Genomic DNA, 26256 nt, shown 5'->3' on the forward strand with positions numbered 1-26256 from the left:
TGTGTAAAAAAAAAAAAAGGAAAAAGGGAGGGAAGCTCTATTTTGCAAAAGGTTTACAAAGGAAACTTAGAGCTGATTCTTCCCCATCCTCTATTATCTACGGACTGAACTGAATAATGCTGAAAGGACTTGGAATTTAATTTAATTGGAAGTATATTTGCTGATCTTTGGCTGAATGGAGGGATGAAAGGAATCTGCGAGCTTGATTGTGGATGGAGGACTTGACCAGGCATGCGTAACAGAGACTTGGCTGGATGAAGCAGATGGACCTGTCTTAGCTGCTGCTTGTCCACCAGGTTTCTCTTACGCACAGCAATCCAGATCATGTGGGTCGGGAGGGAGGGTTGCAGTGATTTTAGAAAGTCACTAGCTTGCATCAGGCATCCTACTGGGAAGACCCAGTTCTCTGAGTGCATGTTCTGGAAGTTGGGCAATAGGGGCAGTACAGGATTCCTTTTGGTGTACCGACCTCCCCTCTGCACCAAGGATTCCCTGCCTGAGCTGCTTCAGGTCGTGGTAGATGTTCTCCTGGAGACACCTAGTTTGGTTGTCCTAGGGGATTTTAACATCCATGCCAACACGACATTACAAGGGGCCGCTCGGGACTTCGTGGAAAGCATGGCCTCCATGAGGCTGTCCCTGAATAAGTTTGGCCCAACTCATAGTTACAGACATGCCTTAGACCTGATGTTCACCTCTAGTGACATGAGTGATCTGACACCAAGTAAAAGTGAAAAGCGGGATATCAAATCCAAACTCCCCTTCTTCTTCTTCTTCTTCTTCTTCTTCTTCTTCTTCTTCTTCTATCAACTGTCTGCCTCCAAAGCGCCCTCTCCGATTGCATGGAGCCCGGACAGCCCTGTGGTTTTCTTTGGAGCTGAGAGTGAGGAAACAATCGCTGAGACAGCTAGAGCGTCAGTGGCAAGAAAGCTCATTCTGAATCTGACTAGACACAGGTTAGAGCTCAACATCATCTTTAGACCCGTCCAATTTGGCCAACTATCGCCCAGTCTCAAATCTCCCATTCTTTGGCAAGGTGATTTAGCGAGTGGTTGCTGAACAACTCCAAGTGCACCTGGAGGATGCAGACCATTTGAATCCCCTCCAATCAGGATTCAGGCCTCATCATGGGACTGAAACTGCCTTGGTCGTTCTGGTTGATGATCTCTGGCGGGCTAGGGACAAAGGTGAGAGCTATTTCCTAGTTCTGCTCGATCTCTCAGCGGCCTTTGATACAATCAACCATAACATCTCTCCCAGCTCTAGAGGAGCTGGGGGCACTGTCATACAGTGGTTTCGCTCCTTCCTTCTGGGCTGTGTTCAGAAAGTGGTGTGGGGGATGAGTGTTCAGACCCTTGGGCCCTCACTTGTGGGGTGCCTCAGGGTTCCGTACTCTCCCCCTTGCTTTTTAACATCTATATGAAGCCACTGGGAGAGATCATCAACGGGTTTGGACTGGGTGTCCATCAATATGCAGATGATACCCAGCTCTACCTCTCTTTCAAATCAGAACCAGTGAATGCAGTGAAGGTCCTGTGCGAGTGCCTGGAGGTGGTTGGAGGATGGATGGCGGCTAATGGATTGAGGTTGAATCCTGACAAGACAGAAGTACTGTTTCTGGGGGACAGGGGGTGGGCTGGTGTGGAGGACTCCCTGGTCCTGAATGGAGTAACTGTGCCCCTGAAGGACCAGGTGCGCAGCCAGGGAGTCGTTTTGGACTCACAGACGTCCATGGAGGCGCAGGTCAATTCTGTATCCGGGGCAACTGTCTACCAGCTCCATCTGGTACACAGGCTGAGACCCTACCTGCCTGCAGACTGTCTCGCCAGAGTAGTGCATGCTCTAGTTATCTCTTGCTTGGACTATTGCAATGTGCTCTACTCAGGGCTACCGTTGAAGGTGACCTGGAAACTACAACTAATCCAGAATGTGGCAACTAGATTGTTCACTGGGGGCGGCCACCAAGACCTACATTGCCTCCCAGTATGTTTCCGAGCACAATTCAAAGTGTTGGTGTTGACCTTTAAAGCCCTAAATGGCCTCGGCCCAGTATACCTGAAGGAACGTCTCCGCACCCATTGTTCTGCCCGGAGGCTGAGGTCCAGCGCCGAGGGCCTTCTGGCGGTTCCCCCACTGCAACAAGCAAAGCTACAGGGAAGCAAAGCTACAGGCAGAGGACCTTCTCAGTAGTGGCGCCCACCCTGTGAAATGCCCTCCCATCAGATGTTAAAGAAATAAACAACTACCTGACATTTAGAAGACATCTGAAGGCAGTCCTGATCAGGGAAGTTTTTAATATGTGACATTTTAATGTATTTTTAATCTTTGTTGGAAGCTGCCCAGAGTGGCTGGGAAAACCCAGCCAGAAGGGCGTGGTACAAATAATATATCATCATCATCATCATCATCATTATCATCATCATCATCATCATCATCATCATCATTATTTTGGCTGTGAGTCCTGGAAGACCTGCAGGCATTTTTCCACCTGTGCTGGGGGGGGGGGCGCAACCAGATGCCTTTGGGAAAAGCCCAAATAGGACCCAAGAGCACTTTCCCCACCGATGGTTCCAGCAGCTGGCATTCAAAAGCTTCTCTGCCTCCAACCATTTAGGAAGAGCACAATCATCTTGGTTAGTAGCCACTGGGAGTCCTCTCCTCCAGGAATTTGTCTCCTCCTCTTTTAAAGCCCTCCAGCTTGGTGTCTCTCACCGCCTCCCACAGGTGTGAATGCCATAGTTTATGTTCCGAAAAAAACCCTTTTCTCCCCACCCCCCGACTTCCCCCAGCTTCGTTGGCTGGTGTTGTGGGGGAGAAAAACTTCTCCGCTCCCGCACAAATTGTTTCAACTTCTTTTAGAACGTCGCCAAGTTCCACCGCCCACCCCGCTGCCCATCATGGGTGCTCCGTCTCGCCCCGAAACGAAAAGGTCCCCAATGTTGTAACCTTGTGGCTTATGGTCGCCATCCTCGGTTAGTGGGAAGGTGGATGGGCGTGGGGAGGGAGCGAGGCGGCAAGCGCGGCGCTGCGTGGCGCCCGGAGACCAACGGGACGGGGCGTGTCCGCGCCTCTGGCTTAAGTACTCTTTGGGAAGCCTGGGCAGCAGCAGCAGCAGCAGCAGCAGGTGCCTGGCTCAGTGCTGTGGAAGCCGTCGGAAGAACTGCTGCGCCGCCGCCCTCGAGGATTTCGCTGCCCAGCCATGGCTCCTTCCCCGCAGCAGCCCCGCGGGCACACACGCGCCGAGATCCAGCAGCGCTGCGCGGCGGGCGAGTGCCTAGTGCTGGTGGGCCCCCGCCGCGTCTACGACCTGTCAGCCTTCGTGCGGCTCCACCCGGGCGGACCCGAGCTGCTCCTCCAGCGGGCCGGCACCGACGTGAGCGCCCAGCTGGACGGACCGCCGCACCGGCACTCGGAGAACGCGCGCCGCTGGCTCGAGCAGTATTACGTGGGCGACCTTGAAGACGACGACGCGCGGCAGCCGCAGCAGCAGCAAGAGGTAACGCGGGCGCCTCCTCGAAAGCTTTCTCCACTCTTGGCTATGGGGCAGGCAGGAATCCAACCGGGAAAGCCGCCGCCGCCGGGCAGCTGGTTCTTTCGGAGGGATTAATCAGTGGGGCGGGGACGGGCGCGCGGATTACAAACCCCAGACATAATTAAATATACTCTTTCTTTGTGGATGTTGAGTGGGGGAGTGCCTGAAGAAAAACAAGGGGTGTGTGTGTGTCTGTCTGTGGGTAGCCTGGAAAGCCAAGTGGTGGCTGCCAGGCACGTCTACAGGTGTTCAGCGAGCTGGGGGCATCATCATCATACCCACCATCACTGCAGTGGGGTGTCTGTGTAGCAGCACCTGTTGCCCCAGGTACACCAAGGTGGAACTATCAGCTGAGGGAACATGAGCAGTTCAGTTTTGCTCTTAGCTGTAGCCAGGATTTGTAGGGGGAGGGTATCATCCCTCATCATCCTCTGTCCGGCTCTGTCTACTAGCAGATTCGATACGAAATGTCTCAGCAACAGTTGTTACATTCTTTTGACCCCAAGTGTTCAGAAAAATATCTCAAAATCTTCTTACGATTTCTACTTTTAGTTAAGTATTTTTATTTATTTACTTGATTTAGTGGGGGGGGTAGCTGCTATCCCCACCCACTGACTACACCCACAGTTGTGCTGTCATTGAATGGTGGAGGGGGAGGCTGAGGGGGCAAAATGAACCCTCCCCCCTTCCCCATCCTTTGATATTTCCCCTCCAATCTAGCCATTATTTTCCCTCCAGTTCAGCCAAATTGTGGTCCCCCACTCCTAGAAGCAAGAGCTAAGGGGGCGGCTATCCCAAAAGGCAACTGGGGGCTCGACTGGCTTGGTCTGGTCTGGCCTGGCCTGACCCACATCTGGCCTTCCTGTAATTTGAGTGGGGCTGGAAGTGCATCTTTCACAACCCTGGAAGAGCCTGTGTTGAAGCAGGCAGGTTTACTGGCAATGGGCAGTGCCTGTGCTGGGGCTGTCTTGCCCCCTTCCCCAATGGGGTGTGTGTGTGTGTGTGCTGGTTGAGCAATGCTGCAGGTGAGGAGCAGGAATGTGCTTTTACAAGGCTGTTCGTTCCACTTTTGAAACATTTCACTAACTGTTTATTTCCACATTTTATTTGAGCTTTCTCATGTGCCTCTTCCGGAACTATAGTGGAACGTAGTGCAAGTTTGGTGCTTATTTCCATATTGCTTGCAAATGGATTGTTTCTGGAAGCAATACCAAACTTGCACTATGTTGCAGTTCCAGAAGAGGCGTTTGTGTCATATGAAAGCTCGGATATAATGTAACGCAGGTGGGTGCTGTGTGAGGTGAGGTGCCATGGAAAACCCCCAAACTGCTACATGAATTGTAGAGTTGGAAGGGATCCCAGGGGTCATCCAGCCCACCCCTCCCTCCAGAATGCAGCCCTAGAGCTCCAGTTGGGGCTTGAAAACCCAGTTGGGCTTGGCTGTGTCTCAATAGCACACGGTGACAGTAGCTCTAAGCAGGGCATTCCTTGATCAGGAGAGGCGTTGGCAAGTGCAGAGATTGTGATGCCATCAGCAAGGGTGGGTGGAGGGCACCTCCTGTGCCCTTGGGAAACTTTATGGTAGGTGCTAAACTAACTTGAGGAATTCACCTGGGCGGCTTGTGATGCGCCGAAGGGTTAGGAAACTCAAAAGGCCTTCCCTGCTCCCGCCGCTGTCACCCACCCCACCCCAGATCCCTCAGCATGGCTGATGGTTGGGGATAGTGGTCAAGCAATATTCGGAGGTCCTCCCCCATGCACCAGAGAGACTTTTTGCCTGATTCTGTTGGGCCACGTGCTTGCGCTCGCACAGTGAGTGAGGTCCCCCCCCGTTCTGCACCTCTGATTTGCCAACGTCTATGGGGTGTGTGCAAGGAAGGCACTCTTGAAGACAATGACTGTCTGCTGTCATGAAGGAGTGGCGCTTATGAAACGATATGTAATGCATGATGCTGCTTATCTCCTCGTCTCTCCTCCCTATTGCAGATCATGCCCCTAGTCCCTTAGTAAGTATTCAGCCTCTTAGGGCCATGATTGAAATGATGAGATAAACTTTGCCACAGTGTATGTGTTTCACAGTAAAGAGAGGTGGCTCCCCAGCGAGGCTGCCCTTTTGAGTAGAAGACCAGCATTCTTCTGCTTGGTGCTTTCCGCTCTTGTCATTTTCCTGCTGAAGATCACCCTCCCTAGACTGCTTTGCTCAGTGAGAGAGTCCCCTTGCCACGATAAAAGCAACTTTGGGAGGGTACATGAAAACATCCACACAAAGAAAACATACCACCACAAGTTTTTATTTTACACAAAAGCAGCAAAACGAAGGAGTTGATCATTTTGGTGTGTGATTTTGATCTGAGAAAATGGCTCTTTCTCCACCCACCCACCCACTGATTTTTCTGCTCAAGTCTGCAGCCTCCTGGGGCAGATTTATCTTTGTATACATTTGCGAAAAAATGGGGACAGAGTAACCTGCTGCTATGCAGCTCGTCCTCTTGGTTAATTTAGTGTTGGTTGCCTTTAGGGCACAGGTGAAAGGTGGGGCTCAGTGGAGGGATCCACCTGCAAGCTGGATGCCAGAGCAAATAGGAAGCACCTTTGTATGAGCCAGCATGGCCAGGCCTGGGCTGCTAATGATTATCTGGGATATTTTGCCTCCCATGCTTGAGCTGAGCTCCCCTGCAAAGCTACACACTCTCCTCCACCTGCTCCCCCCCCCCACGACTTAATCAGGTTTCTGAGAAAGGACAGCATGGTGGGGCTGTCTGTGGAAGACCCAGCCGGGTGATTTTAAAACTGAGCTTGCTGACTTGAAACGACAGGTGTGCACAGATGCAAAACCAACTATTGGGAATCTTAGGTGCTTTTGTTTTAAATGCATTTGTTCAGTTTCCCAGGATGCTACATTGCAACATCAAAATGCATGACAAATGGACATTGATTGCAATCTTGCAGCAGGGAGCAGTCATGTTCTTGAGAGTTACTTTCCATATTAATTCATTAGCAGAAGGCGTGAGCCTCTGAAAAACTTTGATTAAAACATCGTAAAAGCCCTGTTGGATCAGAACTCTGGCCTACTTAGTCCTGCACCCTGTTCCTCATAAAGGCAATCAGATGCCCATTAGAGGAAAACTGCTAGGATCACCATGTGTCTGGAATTTCCCAGACGTAGCTGGGATATGTCCATCGAAAACGGTGTCTGGGTGGAATTTTCAAAAAGCGGCTGAAACGTCCAGGAAAACCCAGGCACATGGCAGTCCATATTGGAAGTGTTAATTATTTGGTGATTTCCCTAAAAAAATAGGTAAAAAACTCAACAACCTTTGTGTCCGGATTTTCACTTTTTCAAATATGGCAACCCTAAAACCTGCAAGCCTCACCTGAGCATAAGAGGGCTCTCCCTCCCTACCCCTGTTGTTCCTAGAAAATGAAAAGAAATGAGCCTGAAAGGGCAAGGCGTGGGACAACCTTGTTGGTGTTGTCCCCTGCCCAAGACAATATGGCCAAGTGGGTGGGTGAGGCTTGGAGGGCAGTTTCTTTGAGTCTGCTCCTCCTGTATGACCAGTCTTTTAAGGGGTTGCCCATCGGTGGGTATTATGTCCTCTCTCCTACTCTTGACAAAATGTTGAGGTTTAGGAAAAGGCAGCAGAAGTGTTGTGTTCCTCCTGCAGGGAATTTTCAAGGTTCGTTAATATGCCCTTGCATTGAATGGATAGCGCTGCATTTGGGGCCTCGGTGTGAAGACCTGACTTCTGAAAAGACCTGTGGCCGAGCACCAAGGGGCCTTGCGGTCTGGAAAGCTCAGTTGCAAATAAAAATAGTAATGATGATGATAACAACAACAATTGTACCCCGCTCATCTGATTGGGTTGCCCCAGCCACTCTATGCGGCTTCCAGCGTATATAAAAACAGAATAAAACATTAAACATTAAAAACGTCCCCATACAGGGCTGCCTTCAGATGTCTTCTAAAGGTTGTATAGTTACTTATCTCCTTGACATCTGATGGGAGGGTGTTCCACAGGGTGGGTGCCACCACCAAGAAGCACCTGGGTTTGGGGTTAGTCCCTTGCTGGTGTGGGAATGCTTACCTTTGGCTTGTGCGACTGGAATAAAAGCAGCCAGGGAGGGACTGGCATGCCTGATGGCGTGGGGTGCCAGATCCACAGGTGGGCTAAAGCTGAGGTGGTGGTGAGCCAGATCATGGAACTGTGGGACCAGGGGTTGTGGTGGAACTCTGGACTTAATAGACTTTTTTGCTGGGGGACAGTGGTCTTTAGATTGTCGTGTGTCTTCATTTGCTTTCTCAAAATGTGCAAGCCAGGCCTGCTGCATTTGGGGGCCCTCATTCTGCTGAGCGGTGCCCTTGATCTCCACCTCTAAAGTCCTGCCCTCAAAGTTCCAGAGAGGACAGGAGTTGAGGTCAAGGGTAGCTGAGAAGAGTACTGAGTTGGGGGAGATAAGTGGTCTGTCCCAAGGAGCAAGGAGTACAGCTGGGACGGGACTTTCGCTCCAGGCAAAGCAAAGTTCTGGTCAAGCAAAAATCCAAGCCTGACCTGGAAGTACTTGCAGCCATGCTAGGAAGAGCTGCTGGCTGCTCTGGGGCTTAGGGTCATGCTCAAAATTAGGAGGTCACCTCAGGCTCCTCTTCCCCTGAATCCTTGAGTGGCTAGAGTACACCAGTTGTTGGAAGGCAGAGTGCTGCCCTTGTGCTTGGGCCCTGCTTGCTAACTCCCCACAGGTATCTGGTTGGCCACTGTGAGAACAGGTTGCTTGGGGCTGATCCAGAAAGCTCTTCTAATGTTCTTATGGCTAACGCTCAAAGAAGATTTCCTGTGCTCCTTCTAGGAGACTTGGGCATATACACCCTTGATTTGACTCAAGCTCAAGAAGCATGCCAATATAATGTGGAGACGGTAGCAGTTGTTGATACCCAATTCTGGGAGAAATGTGTGTTTTAGTCTTCTGAACTGTTTGTGTGTGGACAGAATAGGTGCTTTATTCCTCCTGTGTAATGATTTATCTATCATACAGGTGTGGCCTTCCCTGTTTCGCCATCTGAGGCCTTGCTTACCAGCTGCTGCGGCTGCTGCTGGGGATGGGGCGCTTATAGATGTTTCTGTTCGCCTCATGGGTGGGCCGGCCCTACTGCCATGTTTAGGAGCAAGTTTCAGAAGCAACTTGACCCATGGCCAAGGTCTTTATGAAGGCTTGTACTCCGTGAGGCAAGAGCACATGGCAAAGCGCCTTTCTCTAAAATCCATGTGTGGTAATACAGGGCCTTTGTTCCCCTCCAGGGCCTTTTGGGAGCCTCAGTCAGTCACTCTGGGACAGAATTAGCTCCCTGCTTGTCTCTGCGCACCAAGGGAGCTTTGCAGTGGGGCCCGAGGCACAAGGATGAGGCAACCACACTTCTGTGAGACAGTGAAAAGGAAGCCCTCCTTCATGCAAGCACGTAGCTAAACTATGGAACTCGCTCTCACAGGATGCAGTGAGGGCCACCAACTTGGATGGCTTTCAAAGAGGGCCAGGCAATTTCCTGGAGGAGAGGGGCTGCTGATGGCTGCCTCTTGTTCTGAGCCTGCAAAGTGTGTAACTCTGCCATACAGATTAAATAAGAAACTTAGCAGCGGAGAGGGAGCAAATCTAGATGATGTCAGCCCCATTGGGAAAACCGAGGGATTTAATCCAGAAGTGGAAGGAGGGCAGCAAGAATTGGGCCAGTACCATTTTCTGATTCTGATTAAAATTGTTATTAGGATTGGAATAGCACTTGCAGTTTACTGCTGGATTTTGGATATAATGGAGATGTAAAAGATTTGAATTATTATAAAAGAGGCAGGGGGAAATGATTAACAATAGGACCCATAAATTTAAAAAAGTGTGTGTGTGTGTAAAAAAGTTTGGGCCAGTACCTCTTGGCTAATGATGGACAAAATGCAATCTTTCTCAATGTTTGTAGAAGCAAAGCTTGCTTCATTTTATGAGGCTCAGTGTAGCCATATAAAGCCTCCCCCCACTTTTAAACACACCCACACATTTCTTTGCTTGTAGGGCAAATAAAGAGCCCAGCATCTTAATTTCCTAGAGGTGTTGCCCAAGCATCCTCCTCCAAGGTCTCAGCCACCTCCCGGGGAGTGCGCAGGTGCTGGGCTCCGACCCCCTTCCTCCTGGCTGCCTGCTCGTGTCTTCTGCGCCTCTCTCTTCGCCATCTCCTTCCGTGCCCCTCGGCTCTCCTTGCCCCTCCACAGGCAGAACGAGTCCAGCGAGGTTTCGGGAATGCGCCAAGCCAGACAAACGAGTTCTTATTCTCTCCCCTTTGAAATGCCATTGATGATGTGTAAAGGCAGGCGATATGGGGAAGCAGCCACGGAGGCAGACCGAGCACAGCCTGGCACCAAGGGAGCGGCTCGCCAGCGGCGCTGGGGGCCACTGGCCTCGGTGACAATCGCCTTATCTTGCCCTTGTCAGAACCCGACCCAAGAGAAACACTCCGCGGTGACATGGGGAGGAAAGAAAGCAAACAGGGACCTCCTGCTGCTGCACAGTTAGCCTCAGGCGGTGCCTTGCAACGGAGCTTCTCGGTTATTCTCTGGGGAAAGAGCCAAGACGAATCAGAAATCAGGATGCTTGCGTGTGCCTGCGAGTGCGTGCTCTCACGCTGCTGTCGGCACAGGGGGGCGCTTTCAGTGAAAAACGACTGAATGAAACAAAGACACATTTTTAAAACACACATCAGAAGTCAGGTGCGGAAGGAAGCAGGTGTGCTGACGGGCGAGGGGAGGGTTGGTTTGGATTGCATTTGAGCCAAGCCAAGCTGCTCTTTCCGAAATGATACAGGCGTCCTTTGAAATTTGCAATGCAGAAAGATGCATTTGTGCTACAGTGCAACATGGCAATAATGTGCTAACGTCAGGGAAACATTGCAGAAGAAGTAATACAGCACAATGATGTGTGGATGGTCCAGTATAATTCCACCATTGATGTACTATAATTGCATCAGTGACATACTGCAGAATATACCCCTTCCCCTCGAAAAAGCCTATAATATGAAAAGTAACAGGATTTCTGCATAAAATTGTAGGATATTGCAGTGACGGAGTGAAGCTGTATTTGTGCCCAGAAACAGGTGCAAAGAGTATTGAAAGGGGAATTGTGTCTAACCACCTTGACTACCATCATAAATACCAGTAATCACGAATGCACGATGAAAAGAACCTCTGGAGGGATTGCTTACTGCAACATTTCCAGAAAACTCACATTGTTGGCTAAATGAATTGACCCCCACATTGTTTGCATTAAGGGGCAATTCAGGTGTGAAGGGGCTGTGGCCGTCCCACTGCTGTCCTTGATGCAATAGCCTGGATGTTTGAGGTAGGGGAGCTTATGCAGGTAGCAGTCTCTATGTGAGTCAGGTGCCTATACACAAAAGCTTCCTGTCCATTTGATATGATGCAGCCTTTCACCCGAATAATGTGTTTGGAGAGAGAGAGAGGTGGTGTTGGCAAAGGAGGATCCCTGCTGATCAACTGCAAATCATTTGCAGGTCTCCCCAGTGCCGGATTTATGTATAACCTATAACTTAGGGCCCCAGTCTCTTGGGGCCCAAAAAAAATTTAAAGGAAAAAACCCCTGGATGTACATTTCCAAAATATAAGATAAAAAACAAACAAAACTTACATACAGGTAGAGCTTAATAATTATTTCACTATTAATATACTTCTTACTTGTATTTCAGTTCAACAATTACTTTGATAAAATACATATTATGTTATGTGCAAATGGCTTTAGATGCCTATTAGGTCCATAAATTACCATACAGCATATATCCAACACAAAAAACAGTGACAATTTGTGGTTGACAAAGGACAGCTGGACATATAAAGGGCTCCATTACCTTCAGTAGCTTAGGGCCTCATCAAACCTAAATCCGGCCCTGATTCTCCCAGTCAATCCTTCACACAAAACACCTAAACCTAAATACAATAACAATACATAACAGGACACATAATATACTTGCATCGTAACACTGAAAAGTTAATTATCAACAACAGCTCATTTGATTTATATTAACATTTAAGTAAGTGTGCAGTTTATTAAAAGGACACGTCAAAGAATCCCTTAAGCAGCTGGAAGGTTGGGTAAAGCAGGTGAAAAAACGCCAACACTGAGCCTCTCCTTCCTTTGGAAACAGCTCCCTTCCATCTTCCATGGTCAGCTTGCGAGATGCCAGTTGGCACCTCCTAGCCCAGGGCTTTCTAGACGACATGTGCAACCTCACCTAACTCCAGGTTAGTTACAGTACTTCCTGGGAACATAGAGCAGGGGTTTTGCAACCCATAGCCTCCTAAGTTCTCCATCACCGGCTGGCTCATCCGGTTGCCCATTGTGGGACTTTGTCAACCCTAGCTAGATTTGCTTGGCTGCATTCTGACCATGCATTTAATTTTGATAATAATAATAATAATTTATTATTTATACCCCGCCCATCTGGCTGGGTTTCCCCAGCCACTCTGGGCGGCTTCCAACAGAATATTAAAAAAAGTACAGCTTCAAACATTAAAATAAGAATATAAGAAACCGTGCAGTAAAGAGGCAGCAGCCACACACCCTCTCACACCCTTTGAGAGAAGTGAGCGCTGCTGAGTAATCCACTTTTGCAACAGGGTTGATGAATTGTTGGTCATGCTTGCAACCTGCTCTTTCAGCTCAAACACTCACAGATTTGTGTGTTAGTGTGGGCTGAGGTTGTACCTTACACCCTCTCAGTCAACTCAACAGGACCCAGGATCAATATTTACGGTGTTTGACTCCACTCCTTGGTCGCGTTTTGTCATTCTGGATAGTTTTCAGTAGCAAGCATGTGAACGGTGCCTGGTTCTCTTCCTTGAAAAGAGAAGTGTACATGTGTCTGTAGGGGTCCCTTATATTGCTTTTTATATTGCTTTAGTTTTATTAGTGCTCAATTACTACTTAATGATGGTATTTCCTCCCCCCCCCCTTTGCTTGTGATTTGTATTCTTTTTGTAAACCAGCTTGAGTCCCAGTCTGGGTGAAAGGTATGAAACAAAGAAAGAGAGAATGAATGAATGAATGAAGAGCCTGTTGGATCAGGCTAATGGACCATCTAGTCCAGCCTCCTGTTCTCACAGTGGCCAGCCAGATCCCCCTGGGAAACCAGGATCTCAGCACAAGAGGACTCATCCCTCCTGTGGTTTCCAGAAAGTGCTATTCAGAAGCATTGCAGCCTCCAAGCATGGAGGCAGAGCACAGCCATCATGGCTAATAGCAGTGCTTTTTTCTGGCGGCATGCAACATTATGCAGTACCGCCACCTTTTGCCCAGCTTAGGGAAGGAGGCATGATGCTTTGACAGGATCTTGGACCCTGCTGCCTCCTTCCCAGAACTGGGCGGGGGAGGCCTCTTCACCTGGGTGGCAGCACCCCAAGTAGGTAGGTGGGTGAGGGAACATCAAGCAGCTAACCTGCCCTCACTGCCCAGCCTTGCCATCAGGCCATGTCCCTCCGCAATGTGCTTTCCCCTCCTGCTGCTTGCTGGTGGCTGCTGGCACTAGCTGGTAGCCATTGGTAGCCTTCTCCCCCATGAATTTTTCCATGCCTTTTTAAAAACCCATCCAAGATGGCGGCCATCACTGCCTCCTGTGGGAGGGAGTTTCATATCTTAACTCTGTGCTGTGTGAAGAAGGACTTTATCTTGTCTTTCCTGAATCTTCTAACGTTCCACTACTAGTATTATGGGGGGGGGGTATTTTTCTAGCCACTTTACATATGCTATACATAATTTTATAATATTTTTGAGCTGTGTCTGAGACCTGCGGTGGGATTCTTGTTAGAATAAAGTTATAAACTCAAACAGAAAACAGTCAATCCCTGGTGCCCCCTCCCTCGGCCAGCTTACGCTCCGTGGCCCAGAGCACGTGTACCTGGCTGCACCCCCCCACACACTTGCTTGTTCCCCCCTGTGGCTGACTTAGCTCTTTTCTAGGTCACCTCTAGATGACAAGTTCATTGAGTACTCATCATGATTTGTTTTTGGGAGGGGTTAGATGAGGCAGCATTAAGCAAAAATGTCCAAGTTTTTGGGGAAGTGGGTTTGCTGCACAGGGAGCACAAAATCCACTCCAATGGCACCACCTGAATTTGCTCTGGTGCGCAATTGAATCCCACCCACTAAATAGGGATGGTCAGGAATCACCCTAAATTGAGTAGCAAGTGCCCACTCCATCGATGTTACCTCCTGGTTTTAAGTGGTAGCTATGAAAGTTACGAAATTGAGAAAATAAAAGTTACGAACATAATAAGCAATACATAAACAAAAGGACAAATGAAAATGGCACAGAACAACATACCACCTTTTGAGTTCTCAGGACCTGGCTCTTTAGGATGTTAAGCAAAACCAAGGAGTGGGTGAGAAAGTGAAGGCCCAGAATTATGCTGGAGCAGAAAAGTCTGCAGTTGCATCAATATGATGATGAAATGCAGGAGCAGTTCGACCAACTTAATTGGATTAGTCTCTGGTAGGTGCACAACGATTTCAGAATCCCCTGAAAGTTGCTGTGGTGAAACGAAACAAACCTTTATTGTTACAATGGCCAAGACGGAGAAAACAAAATGAGAAGCACAATGCTATCCTAATGTGTCTAATAGCATAAAGGAGAATCAATTAAAATGAGTTAGATTAAAAAATAATAACACCAAGGAAAATAAAATGGACATTGATGTCTTGGCTCACCCCAGCTAAGGAAGACACCTGTCTGATAGTTAAGTCTTTATTGACAAAAGAAGCACTTTCAGCAGCTTCCACAGTACTCTGGCTGCACATGCACACACACACGTGCTTCTAGTCACTAGGCAGCTGTGCCTTAGACCGTGCCTCTCTTCCGGCTTATATACCCTCCCCGAAGGATTACACACCTGTAACCTGAGACTTCTCCTGCACAGAAGTCTCCATTGCTCTTCCCACTTCAAGCCCCTCCTGGTTCTAGGAGACAGTGGGGTGAGGGAAGTTGAGGCGTCTACTGACCTGCCTGCTGTCAGAACAGCATCTTCTTGAGCCATATCTGGCTCATCTTCCCTCTCCTCGGACTGCCCTGACTCTTCCTCTTCCCCCTGCCCTCACTTCTGCTTTGCAGGCTGTGCCACACCCCCTACATCACTAGTCCCCTCTCCTGGGTCACTCCCCTGGTCCCCGGCCTCCGCCACCCACTCTTCAGAGCCCTTACAGTCCCCGACAGTTGAGATGAAATCCTCTCACCAACTCCAAGCAGGGAAGCTGCAGAAAATCTGCAATCAGTTCTGGCGGGTTTTGCTCACTGAAGAGCCCAGTCCTTGGCCACACTGAACGTGACAGATGCATCCTGAGCCAAAAGGCATAAATTAGGAGGTTATAAAATGCACCTGGTCATCCTGGCAGATTTGATCAGAAGGGTTTGATAAAGTCACAATAAAAGGAGAAATATAGGATGACCAAATGCTCACCAACTGGTCCTCTCCAGAGTCTCAGGGACACTTGTATCCATGGTGGTGGTGGAATTATTTGTGTAGCTGAGGTAGAGAAAGAACAAAGCTCCCCCCCCCCCATATCTTGAGGATATAAAATTGTCCCTTGCTCAAATGGGAAAACTGACTCCTTTGTGAGGCAGAGAGCAACACCCAAGGGAAACATGGTGGTTTTTGTATATATTTGCAAATTGGAGGTTTTAGGTAGAGCCACCAGGTAAAAGGGCAATGAAAGCTGACGTGGGTAGCACGGTCTGTTGGTTGGGACCTTGTAACTCCCACCCCCACAAAGTAAAGATCTGTGTTCAAGTGGTAGAAGGCATATTCTGTCAGCGTTACAATCCCATCTGTAGCCAGCTGAACTCAGCAATTTCATAAGCTGTAAAAATAGGGAAGATGCTATGTTTATTCATTAGAACATAATTTTCAAAATCACTATAGCGCAGTAAGTGTTGTGATGCCCCACCCCACCCCCTGGACCAGCACATCTGCCTGGGTTTATGGTATAGAAAACAGCAAGTTTTGCCTAGGATAATCTTGAAATCTCTCTTCAACCTCCTGCATCTCTTGACCAAGACAGGGCAACTTGCCACCCTTCATATCTTACTGGACTCACAATTCTCAGCAGCCAATGATGGGAGTTGGGAGGGATGATGAGAGTTGTAGTCCAACAACACTGCAAGGGTCATGAGTTTCCCACCTTGAGGTATACATTAGATTCCCCACTCTTCCCTTATATGTGAATAGGGCAGATCAGTGTGAACCAATAGGTGTGGCTGCTGATTGTCCCAGTTGGTGTGACCCTTAGATAAGGTATGCAAACCTCTTTTTTGAAGGAGCAGAATCTGGGCAGAGGGGAGAGGGTTGGGCACATGGCTGGGGAGAGCTTTGAATGGGAGGACAAGGAAGCAGAAGCGGTGGAGCCTGAGTCATTTTGTGGCCTGATACAATTTAGCAAATGGCTCCCCTTGCCCCCAAGGCAAGGTGCAGCGTTCCCAAAGCTCTGTGAGAATCTCACGAGTGCCTCTCTTTGGGAGTTAAAATTCAGTACTAATTAGATTACTGTTGGAGAAAATATACAGAAAAGGTTTTCTCCCTTTCTCTGAACACTAGAAGTTGTGGACATCCATTGAATTCTGGATGGTCCAGGACAGATAAATAGGAGGGACTTCTTCATACAGAGCATAGTTAAACTATGGCACTCCCTCCCACAGGAGGCAGTGATGGTCATAAACCTAGATGGCTTTAAATGAGGATTAGACAAATTCATGGCTACTAGCCATGGCGCCTATGTTCTCCCTCCACTGGAGGTCCATGAGTTCTAGTGCTATGAGGCAGGTAGAAAAACCATTCTTTAGCCATTTTATCCATGCAGTGCTTAACTTTATAAACTTCTATCATGTTACTTTTTACTCACCTTTTCTCTAAACTAAAAAGTTATAGATACGGCAACCATTCCTCACACAGGGGTTGCTCCATCACCCTCATCATTTTTTGTTTCCTTTTCCAATTCTGACGTGAACTTTTTGAGAACAGAACAGGACTGTATAAAGTGTTCCAAGTCCGGTCACATCATATAGGTTTGTCTAACAGTGTTGTAATATTGGCAGTTTTATTTTCAAGTGCTCTTATTTTCAACAGCCAAGTCCAAAACAGGCTGGATTATTAGAAACCTCAGAGAAAAGGGAGGTATCAATGGCCATTGTTGGTTGCATCCCAAAAAACAAAAATAAACTATTTGGCTGTTCCTGGTGATTAGCTAAACCAAGATTGCAAAGCTTTAAGGCTTGGGAAACGCTGCTTGTTGGATGAAGCACCTGCTGGCTAAGGGTATGAGAAACCCTGCTTCCTCCTTGGCTGCCTAGCATTTGCCAGCTTCAGCCCTAAGGGCAGGACAAATGTTGTAACAGTTGGAACATGTACATAATTTTAATTGCTTGGACTACTGCAATGCGCTCTATGTGAGGCTACCTTAGAAGGTGACCCGGAAACTACAGTTAATCCGGAATGTGGCAGCTAGACTGGTGACTGGGAGTGGCTGCTGAGATCATATAACTGAAAGACCAATATTGGCTCCCAGTACGTTTCTGAGCACAATTCAAAGTGTTGGTGCTGACCTTTAAAGCCCTAAACAGCTTTGGCCCATCTCCACTCCCATCATTCAGCCTGGACACAGAGGTCCAGCTCTGAGGGCCTTCTGGTGGCTCCCTCCCTGTGAGAAGCAAAGTATGGGGTAATAATAATAATAATAATGATAATAATAATAATAATAATGATAATGATGATGATAATAATAATAATAATAATAATAATAATAATAATAATAATAATTTCTTTTCCACTTTTTCTCTGAGGGAACTCAAGGTAGCAGATACACTTCTCCCTCTCTGCACATTTTATCCTAGCAGCAACTCACAGCAACTGTAGGTTAAACTGAAAGGCAGGGACTGGCCCAAAATCACGCAGTGGGCTTCATGGCTGAGTGTGGAATGGAACCCTGGTCTCTCAGCTCCTAGTCAAGAATTCTAGCCACCACTCCACACTGGCTCTGGTAAGTGTTGTTTGGTCAGCTTCGGAGGTTTCTGCTGTTGTCTTCAGTTGTGCCACTTCTGTACACATTAGCAAATTTTTCATGTAAAAGAAAAAAACCACCCAAAACGTTCTGAAAGAGTTGCCGAGTCAAGATTTCTGAGCAGGTGATCTGGTACGTGAAGGAAGGGACTCATTTCCCCCAAAAAAGATGTGAAGGGGGCAGAAAGGTCAGGATGGAAGCTGTTTTTTGAATTATGTTATTGTTCAGTACCATGAAAGGATGAGAGAGAAACATCACTTGGGATGAGAGGCGTGGGGGAAATTCTATTCAGTTGGCATTTAGAGGCAAACCCACTTAATTCGCACTTTCGGAACAATGAGTGAATCGAAACACAGCCATCCTTTTAAATTTGCCCTTTCCCAAAATTTGCAATGCGGAATTTCCAGCCAAGAAATGAGTGTATATACTAGGGCAAGGCATGCAGAGATCAGGGAACATCATACAGGAATAGATTATATTATGGAAAATTGCTTTGCAGAAATGTGTATATACCAGGCAAAAGTATGTACAGTACACAAAATGTGTCAATTTTTCCAACAACTTTCTTGGTTGTTTTTTTTTAAATTGTGATCACAAACTGATGTGGAAATGTGAAGAACTGGACTTAAGATGGAGGGAATGAGAAACGGACAGAAACTGAAATTGTCAGGTTCTGCCATCTCTGCTGGGGAGTGAAAGGGAGGGTAGCAGTTTATGGCTAATCAGCCTGAGGGCTTTCCCTCCCTGCTTCCTTTTGGAGAACTGGGCTTTGCTGCTAATGAAAGGAGTGCTGTTCCAATCCACACCCCTTCTCTGCCTGTCCTACAACTTCAAGGGGATCAGTTGCCTAATTCTATGGTCTCTTGGAAATGATGCTGTGACTCTTATGAAGGCAATTGTGGAACTGCCTTTCTATGAGTCATGTTGGTACCACCCCAGAAGTCAGAAAGTTGCCATGGGATAAATTTATCTGGTTTCCATTTTGAAATCTTTGCCTGTGGGGATAGGAAAAGTTCTTGTGCCAGTAGTTTGAGCTCGCTTGTGTAATACAAATGATGAACCAAATCCTGTGTCTTGAAATGCTGCGCTCTCAGAATAGGGATGGGTTAAGAACTGGGGTAAAAGCACATGATGCTTCCTCCAACCTGTATCACCTCCTGATTGCCAGTATTTTGCGGGAGAGATTCAGCCACATACCAGAAATTTACATTTGTGCAATTAAAGTAGCCTTGTGCAGCAAATCCAATTTTCTTTTTCTTTTTTAAAAAATGGACTTTTCCCACTTAGGAAAGTGTCAGGGATAATAAACAACTTACGAATGGGAAGACATGTGTGAAAATCACCTGTGTGATAATCAGGAGGAAAACTCCTACCCACAAACCAACTGGAACAAATGCTCACTAAAGACCAGACATTGTCTTGCCTCCACCTAAGCTTTGCGCAGGTGAATCAGGGTGAATGCTCAATAAACAGGCTGTCTGGAGGAACCCTGGAAGTGCCCCATGGATGGTTTGAACTCCAGCTATGATCCTCCACAGCCAGCATGGCCAGTTATGGGGTGGGGTATAGTTCCACAACATCTGGAGGGCCATAGTGTCCCCATTCTGGCTCTAGTGACTCACTGGACACATCTGCACTACAAACATAATGTTATGAGTTGGGGGGGGGTTGGGGGGGGAATAGGCTGTATGAGAGCTCCTTCTAACCCCTGGATCCAGAAAGTGTTAAAATATAATCCAGGCTTGCTTCCTCTGTTGAGGTGATTGCTTGGGTGATGGGCCATTAAGGGAAACAAAGGAAAGAGGCTCTGTGTGAGATGGCAAATGGGTGCTCTCCCCATCAACTGGCTAGCAGTTAGAAAAAGACAAAGGTGAGAGTTGGGAGAGGGCAGTGAGGTGAGCTAGGTGTAAAGCAGCAAGCTGGGAGAAAACGGAGACAGAACAATTTTTGAATCTGAGGCTGCGGCTATGGGAGAAACAAGACCCCTTTGAGCTGTTGATTCTATGAGCCCCTGCATTGTAGGATCAGGTTGTATATATGCGCTGATTTTCCGCCCCCAGAAAAAGAGGTATCAGAGCTCACCATGAACACCTCCCTCGTTCTCTTAGAATGGCAATGGTGCCCACTGGAGAGGTGCTGGAGCTGAGTTCCAGCTTAAAAAGCCCTGTATATATGTGTAAATAAACCATATATTATAAAGACACCACAGTCGCCGCTGTGCCTCATTTCCAAAAGGAAGCATGAACCCTGGGTAAGTTCCAGGAGCTCCTGGCATCTCGTACCACTCAGAGATTGGGGTGGCAACAATACTATCTATCAGTTTTGGAACAGGTGCACTGTTGTGGATTTCCCTTACAGTTCCTTAGGTCTCCATTTCACAACCTCTGCTTCTAGAGCTTCCTAGCAAGAAGGTAAATGATGATTGATCCAATTTGTGCAGATAACCTCTCTGCATTAGGGCAACGATGTTGCCTCCCCCCTCTAGGCATACAGGTGACTAAACGGCTACTGCAGGGGTGCTCTCCAGATGTTACTGGACTACAACTCTCAACAGCCGCAGTAGCCAGCCAGCATGATCAAAGGGTCAGAGATAATGGGAGTTGTAGTCTCAACATCTGGACAGTATGTTGGCTATCCCTGAGCTACTGGAACCATTGCAGATTGTTTCTGCAGGGCTGTTGTAATTCCAGTTCAGAGAGAAGCATTTTGAGAGTCCAAGAATGCCTGGAAAGTACCTAGAACTTGCCCAGGCAAGAGCAGTTTTATCATATAAAAATAATAAATTTTATTTATATCCCGCCCTCCCCAGCTGAAGCCGGGCTCAGAGTGGCTAACAACAGTAAAACGATAAAACATTCTAAAATCATTTCATTACCAAATTAATTGCAATCAAATTAATGGGAACCATTGGGCTAGAAGTTCTGTGAGGATTGCCAAAGGAGGGAGTCAGGCTGTGCCCTGGCCAAAGGCCTGTTGGAACAGCTCTGTCTTGCAAGGCCCTGCGGAAAGATGTCAAGTCCCGCAGGGCCCTAGTCTCTTGTGACAGAGCGTTCCACCAGATTGGAGCTACAGCCGAAAAAGCCCTGGCTCTGGTTTGAGGCCAGCCTAACCTCTCTGTGGCCTGGGACCTTCAAGGTGTTTTTGTTTGAAGACCGTATATTTGAAGTGGATGAAGGCAGCGATGGATGTACTTTAAAAGAGTAAAGTGTGAGAACAAATGATACCAGGGAAACCAATAATCCCTAATAACTTCGGTGATTGCATATATTCAACACACAGATGAGAGGTGCAATTAATTTATATGAGTTTTCCTGAAGGAACCACTCACATGCTTTCCTTAGAGGTTTAAAGGAAGCTCAATTAATTACTAGCTTCATTTAATTTATTCAGTGTTGGCTAGGGTTTCAATATTTCCAGAGGTAAAAATCTGGACAAAAAATGTTCTTAAGCTTTTTTTGGGTGATCACCCTGCTCAGCTCCTGGCTGTCCACTCCTGCCAAACCCAAAACAGAGCCCAAGACAGAGAAAGAACCCAGGTCACCCAACCACAAGCCTACGCGCACACAAACACTTTTAAAAAACCCCTACATACCTGGGTATTTGCTTAAAATTGTAAAAATCCCCCCGGATGGGAATGTAGGCCCCCCAAAAGAGGACATGTCCAGGATTTCCCAGACATATGGCAACCCTAATATTGGCTCCCCAGCTGTTGTAGCACTACAACTCACTATTCCCAGGCAGCTTAGCCAATGGGCAGAGATGATGAGAGCTGTAGTCCAACAACATCTGGGGCCCAGGTCTGAGGAACACTCCCCCAACCTTCTGCCCTCCAGGTGTTTGGGGAACCAATTGCCATCAGCGCCAGCCAGCATGGTCAATGGTCAGGGATGAGGCAAGCTGCAGCAGAGGCATAGGAAGGGGGGTGCGGTGGGTGCAGACCACCCCGGGTGTCCTCAATGGGGGGGGGGGGTTTGACATTCAGCACGCCACCTGCCCGCAACTCCTGAATACAAACATGAAACAATATCTTCAAGGGCAGCCCCCTAAAGAGTGCATTAGAAGAGCAGGTTGTGACGGGTGGTTTCTGAAAGCGCATCCTTTTCTGAGAAGGAATGTGGCTGGAATACTGGATGCAATTGGTCAGTGCTGTTCAGGGCTACTCTTGGGCTCTCTTTCTAGTCTATAGAAATCTAGAAACATGGAATGGTAGAGTTGAAAGGTACCCCAAGGGTCATCTAGTCCAACCCCCCTGAAATGCAGGAATCTCAGCTAAAGCATCCATGGCAGATGGCCACCCAACCTCTGCTTCTCTCCTGGAGAGACTTGAAGTGGACCAATTCTTTGTTCTTCACCTTCTCCTGATGCATTGTGAAAATAAGGGTCATGACACCAAAGGAACTATTGTGCACCAGACAAACCAGACCTAATATGACTTCTGTGTACTGCAATGACATGTTGTTATACGTGAAAAATGGAAGAAAAGCACTCACATGCAGCTGTTCCTCAGCATTCTCTCCAGTGGTGCAGCTTCATTAGTTTCTGTAGAATAGAACAGAAATCACCACCCAAACCTTCAGCTGTGGTGGTCTCATCAGGACATCCCAGCCATGTGTTTTGCCAGCTTTGCCTTTCCTGGGACTTGCGAGGCAATGCAGAAGGGAGCAAGGCCAGCTCTTGCCTTGCTCTGCCTTGTTGTTAGTAGCTGGGAGAGATCAAACACTGCTGGTTTCCATTCCCATAGGCAAGTCTGAAAGAGGAATCTGATCTGTCCTCTTGTGGCTTCTGCGTTGCCCTGGAGGATGCCACTGAGGGGCATTCAATGGGATTTCTGGCCTGGCAGGCAAGGCCTTCTAACTCCTGAACAAAAGTCCGCTTGACAGCTGCTGCCACAACCTCCATTTTTATCACTCCTGCCCAGCGAAGGCGTGGGTTTCTGCAAAAGCGAGATAATTAGCCTTGGCCAAGTTAAAACTGGGACTGCCTTTGTGCTCTTATGGACCGAGGGTGTGTGTGTCTGCCTACAAGCAAGCCCTAATAAAAGGCATGCAAGTTTGATCTAGGGTTGCGTAGGTGAAGAATCTGAGTAATGCAGGAAGACCAAGGCGCAGAAGAGAATTTCATTTGCTGCTACCAGCTGGACCCGAATGCCTGGTGTTCTTCCTGGTTCTGTCCCCGTATCATATCAGCAGCTGTGGCACAGCTCACGTCTACAATCTTTCATGATAGACACCCACACCCACAGTGCTCCTTCATATCCTGTCCCTCTGAGTATTGCTAGCTGCGCCCTGAGGCTTATTGTCAGGGTTGGAGTGAGGCGTAGGTCACCGACAAAACAACAAATAATCTGAGACCAGTGAAGTTAATTCTTTATTCAAGGAAACAAACCAGAGCCAGAAACTCTCTTTAGGAGGCCTAGTTCTGACCCTTCTTTCCCTGGGGGTTCCCTGTCTGGTGTCTCCCATCAACTCCTCTGAACCAACCAGTCCATGACACAAAGGGCTGTACAACTGGGACATTTACAATTTGCATCCCAACATTTTTAATTTTTAAGACAACAACTCTGGCACCTTAAGGTGAGTTCATGCTGAGTGTAGAATCATATGTGTTCCACCCTCCTTAAGGGGGATGAAAAGCTTTGTTCTCTCTCTCTCTCTCCCCCCCCCTCGCCCGCCAAGAAGGACCAAACACCAAAGTCTGGCTTTCTAAATGTGAGGCATCTCAGCCCCCTTTGCAATCAGGAGCCAGTAATGTGTGCAGGGAATGGCTCTGAGTATGGACAGAGTGTTTCTTTCTCTATGTTTTATGTATTGTTACAAGGGGGTGGGTAGTCCACTGAGCCACTTGGTCAGTGGTTCAAATCCCCACAATGGGGTGAGCTCCCTTTGCTCTGTCCCAGTTCCTGCCAACCTAGCAGTTCGAAAGCACACCAGTGCAAATAGATAAATAGGTACCACTCTAGCAGGAAGGTAAACGGCGTTTCCGTGCACTCTGGCTTCCGTCACAGTGTTCCATTGTGTCAGAAGCGGTTTAGTCATGCTGACCACATGACCTGGAAAGCTGTCTGTGGACAAACGCCAGCTCCCTTGGCCTGAAAAGAGAGATGAGCACCACAACCCCATAGTCACCTTTGACTGGACTTAACCATTCAGGGGCCCTTTACCTTTTTACATAGAATAGAATCATAGAATCATAGAGTTGGAATAAACCACAAGGGCCATCGAGTCCAACCCCCTGCCAAGCAGGAAACACCATCAGAGCACTCCTGACATATGGTTGTCAAGCCTCTGCTTAAAGACCTCCAAAGTAGGAGACTCCTTGGCAGCAAATTCCACTGTCGAACAGCTCTTACTGTCAGGAAGTTCTTCCTAATGTTTAGGTGGAATCTTCTTTCTTGTAGTTTGGATCCATTGCTCCGTGTCCGCTTCTCTGGAGCAGCAGAAAACAACCTTTCTCCCTCCTCTATATGACATCCTTTTATATATTTGAACATGGCTATCATATCACCCCTTAACCTCCTCTTCTCCAGGCTAAACATGCCCAGCTCCCTTAGCCGTTCCTCATAAGGCATCGTTTCCAGGCCTTTGACCATTTTGGTTGCCCTCCTCTGGACACGTTCCAGTTTGTCAGTGTCCTTCTTGAACTGTGGTGCCCAGAACTGGACACAGTACTCCAGGTGTGGTCTGACCAAAGCAGAATACAGTGGCACTATTACTTCCCTTGATCTAGATGCTATACTCCTATTGATGAGGCCCAGAATTGCATTGGCTTTTTTAGCTGCCGCGTCACACTGTTGGCTCATGTCAAGTTTGTGGTCAACCAAGACTCCTAGATCCTTTTCACATGTACTGCTCTCAAGCCAGGTGTCACCCATCTTGTATTTGTGCCTCTCATTTTTTTTGCCCAAGTGCAATGCTTTACATTTCTCCCTGTTAAAGTTCATCTTGTTTGTTTTGGCCCAGTTCTCTAATCTGTCAAGGTCGTTTTGAAGTGTAATCCTGTCCTCTGGGGTGTTAGCCACCCCTCCCAGTTTGGTGTCATCTGCAAATTTGATCAGGACGCCCTTGAGTCCGTCATCCAAGTCGTTGATAAAGATGTTGAATAAGACCGGGCCCAAGACAGAACCCTGTGGCACCCCACTAGTCACTCTTCTCCAGGATGAAGAGAAACCATTGATGAGCACCCTTTAGGTTCGGTCAGTCAGCCAGTTACAAATCCACTGAGTGGTAGCAGAGTGAAGACCACATTTTACCAGCTTCTTTACAAGAATATCATGGGGCACCTTGTCGAATGCCTTGCTGAAATCTAGGTAGGCTACATTCACTGCGTTTCCTTCATCTACCAGGCTTGTAATTCTGTCAAAAAACGAGATCAGGTTAGTCTGACATGACTTATTTTTCAGAAATCCATGCTGACTATTGGTGATCACAGCATTCCTTTCTAGGTGCTCACAGACTGTTTGCTTAATGATCTGCTCCAGAATCTTCCCTGCTATTGATGTCAGACTGACTGGGCGATAATTATTTGGGTCCTCTCTTTTCCCCTTTTTGAAAATAGGGACAACATTTGCCCTCCTCCAGTCTGCCGGGACTTCGCCTGTTCTCCAGGAATTCTCAAAGATGACTGCCAGTGGTTCTGAGATCACATCTGCCAGTTCTTTTAATACTCTTGGATGCAGTTCATCTGGCCCTGGAGACTTGAATACATCTAAACTAGCCAAATATTCTTGTACTATCTCCTTAGTTATTCTGGGCTGTGTTTCCTCTGCTGAATCATTTGCTCCAAATTCTTCAGGTCGGGCATTGTTTTCTTTATCGGAGAAGACTGAGGCAAAGAAGGCATTGAGGAGTTCAGCCCTTTCTGTGTCCCCTGTTTGCATTTCACCATCTTCTCCTCTGAGTGACCCCACTGTTTCTTTGTTCTTCCTTTTGCTACGAACATACCCATAAAAGCCTTTTTTGTTGCTTTTAACCTCTCTAGCAAGCCTGAGTTCATTCTGTGCTTTAGCTTTTCTGACTTTGTGTCTACACGTGCTGGCTATTTGTTTGAATTCCTCTTTGGTGGTTTCCCCCCTTTTCCATTTTTTGTACACATCCTTTTTAAATCTTAACTCAGTTAAAGGTTCTTTAGATAGCCACCCTGGCTTCTTCAGGCACCTTCCATGTTTCCGTCTCATTGGTATTGCCTGAAGTTGTGCTTTTACTATCTCCCTCTTAACAAACTCCCAGCCATCATGAACTCCCTTTCCTTTTAGTATTACTGTCCATGGGATCTCACCCAGCACTTCCCTAAGTTTTATGAAGTCGGCTTTCTTAAAGTCAAGAAATTGAGTCCTAGTATGCTTGGCTGCTCCTTTCCGCTGTATAGTAAACTTCAGAAGAGCATGATCACTCGCGCCTAATGATCCTTCCACTTCTATCCCATTAACCAGGTCATCAACATTGGTTAGGACCAGATCTAAAATGGCTGTTCCTCTTGTTGCTTCTCCCACTTTCTGGACAATGAAGTTGTCTGCAAGGCCAGTGAGGAATCTGTTTGACCTTATGCTCTTGGCTGAGTTTGACATCCAACAAATATCCGGGTAATTGAAGTCCCCCATTACTACTATCTCCCTTCCTTTTGCATGCTTGGCCTTCTGTTCC

The 26256-nt window shown here is 47.6% G+C and overlaps 1 protein-coding gene across 1 annotated transcript in view; it reads left to right on the forward strand.

Annotated features, from left to right (window-relative positions):
* The first annotated feature begins 3138 nt into the window (after positions 1-3138).
* Positions 3139-26256, forward strand: part of FA2H (fatty acid 2-hydroxylase) — a 62657-nt gene continuing 39539 nt past the window's right edge. Inside the window, exon 1 of the mRNA XM_082233508.1 lies at positions 3139-3496. Coding sequence (XP_082089634.1) covers positions 3200-3496 — 297 coding nt within the window. The 5' untranslated portion in view covers positions 3139-3199. The remainder of the gene's footprint in view (positions 3497-26256) is intronic.

The sequence above is a fragment of the Podarcis vaucheri genome (genome assembly GCF_965113315.1).
Source record: "Podarcis vaucheri genome assembly, chromosome: 7".
Classification (NCBI taxonomy): Eukaryota; Metazoa; Chordata; class Lepidosauria; order Squamata; family Lacertidae; genus Podarcis; species Podarcis vaucheri.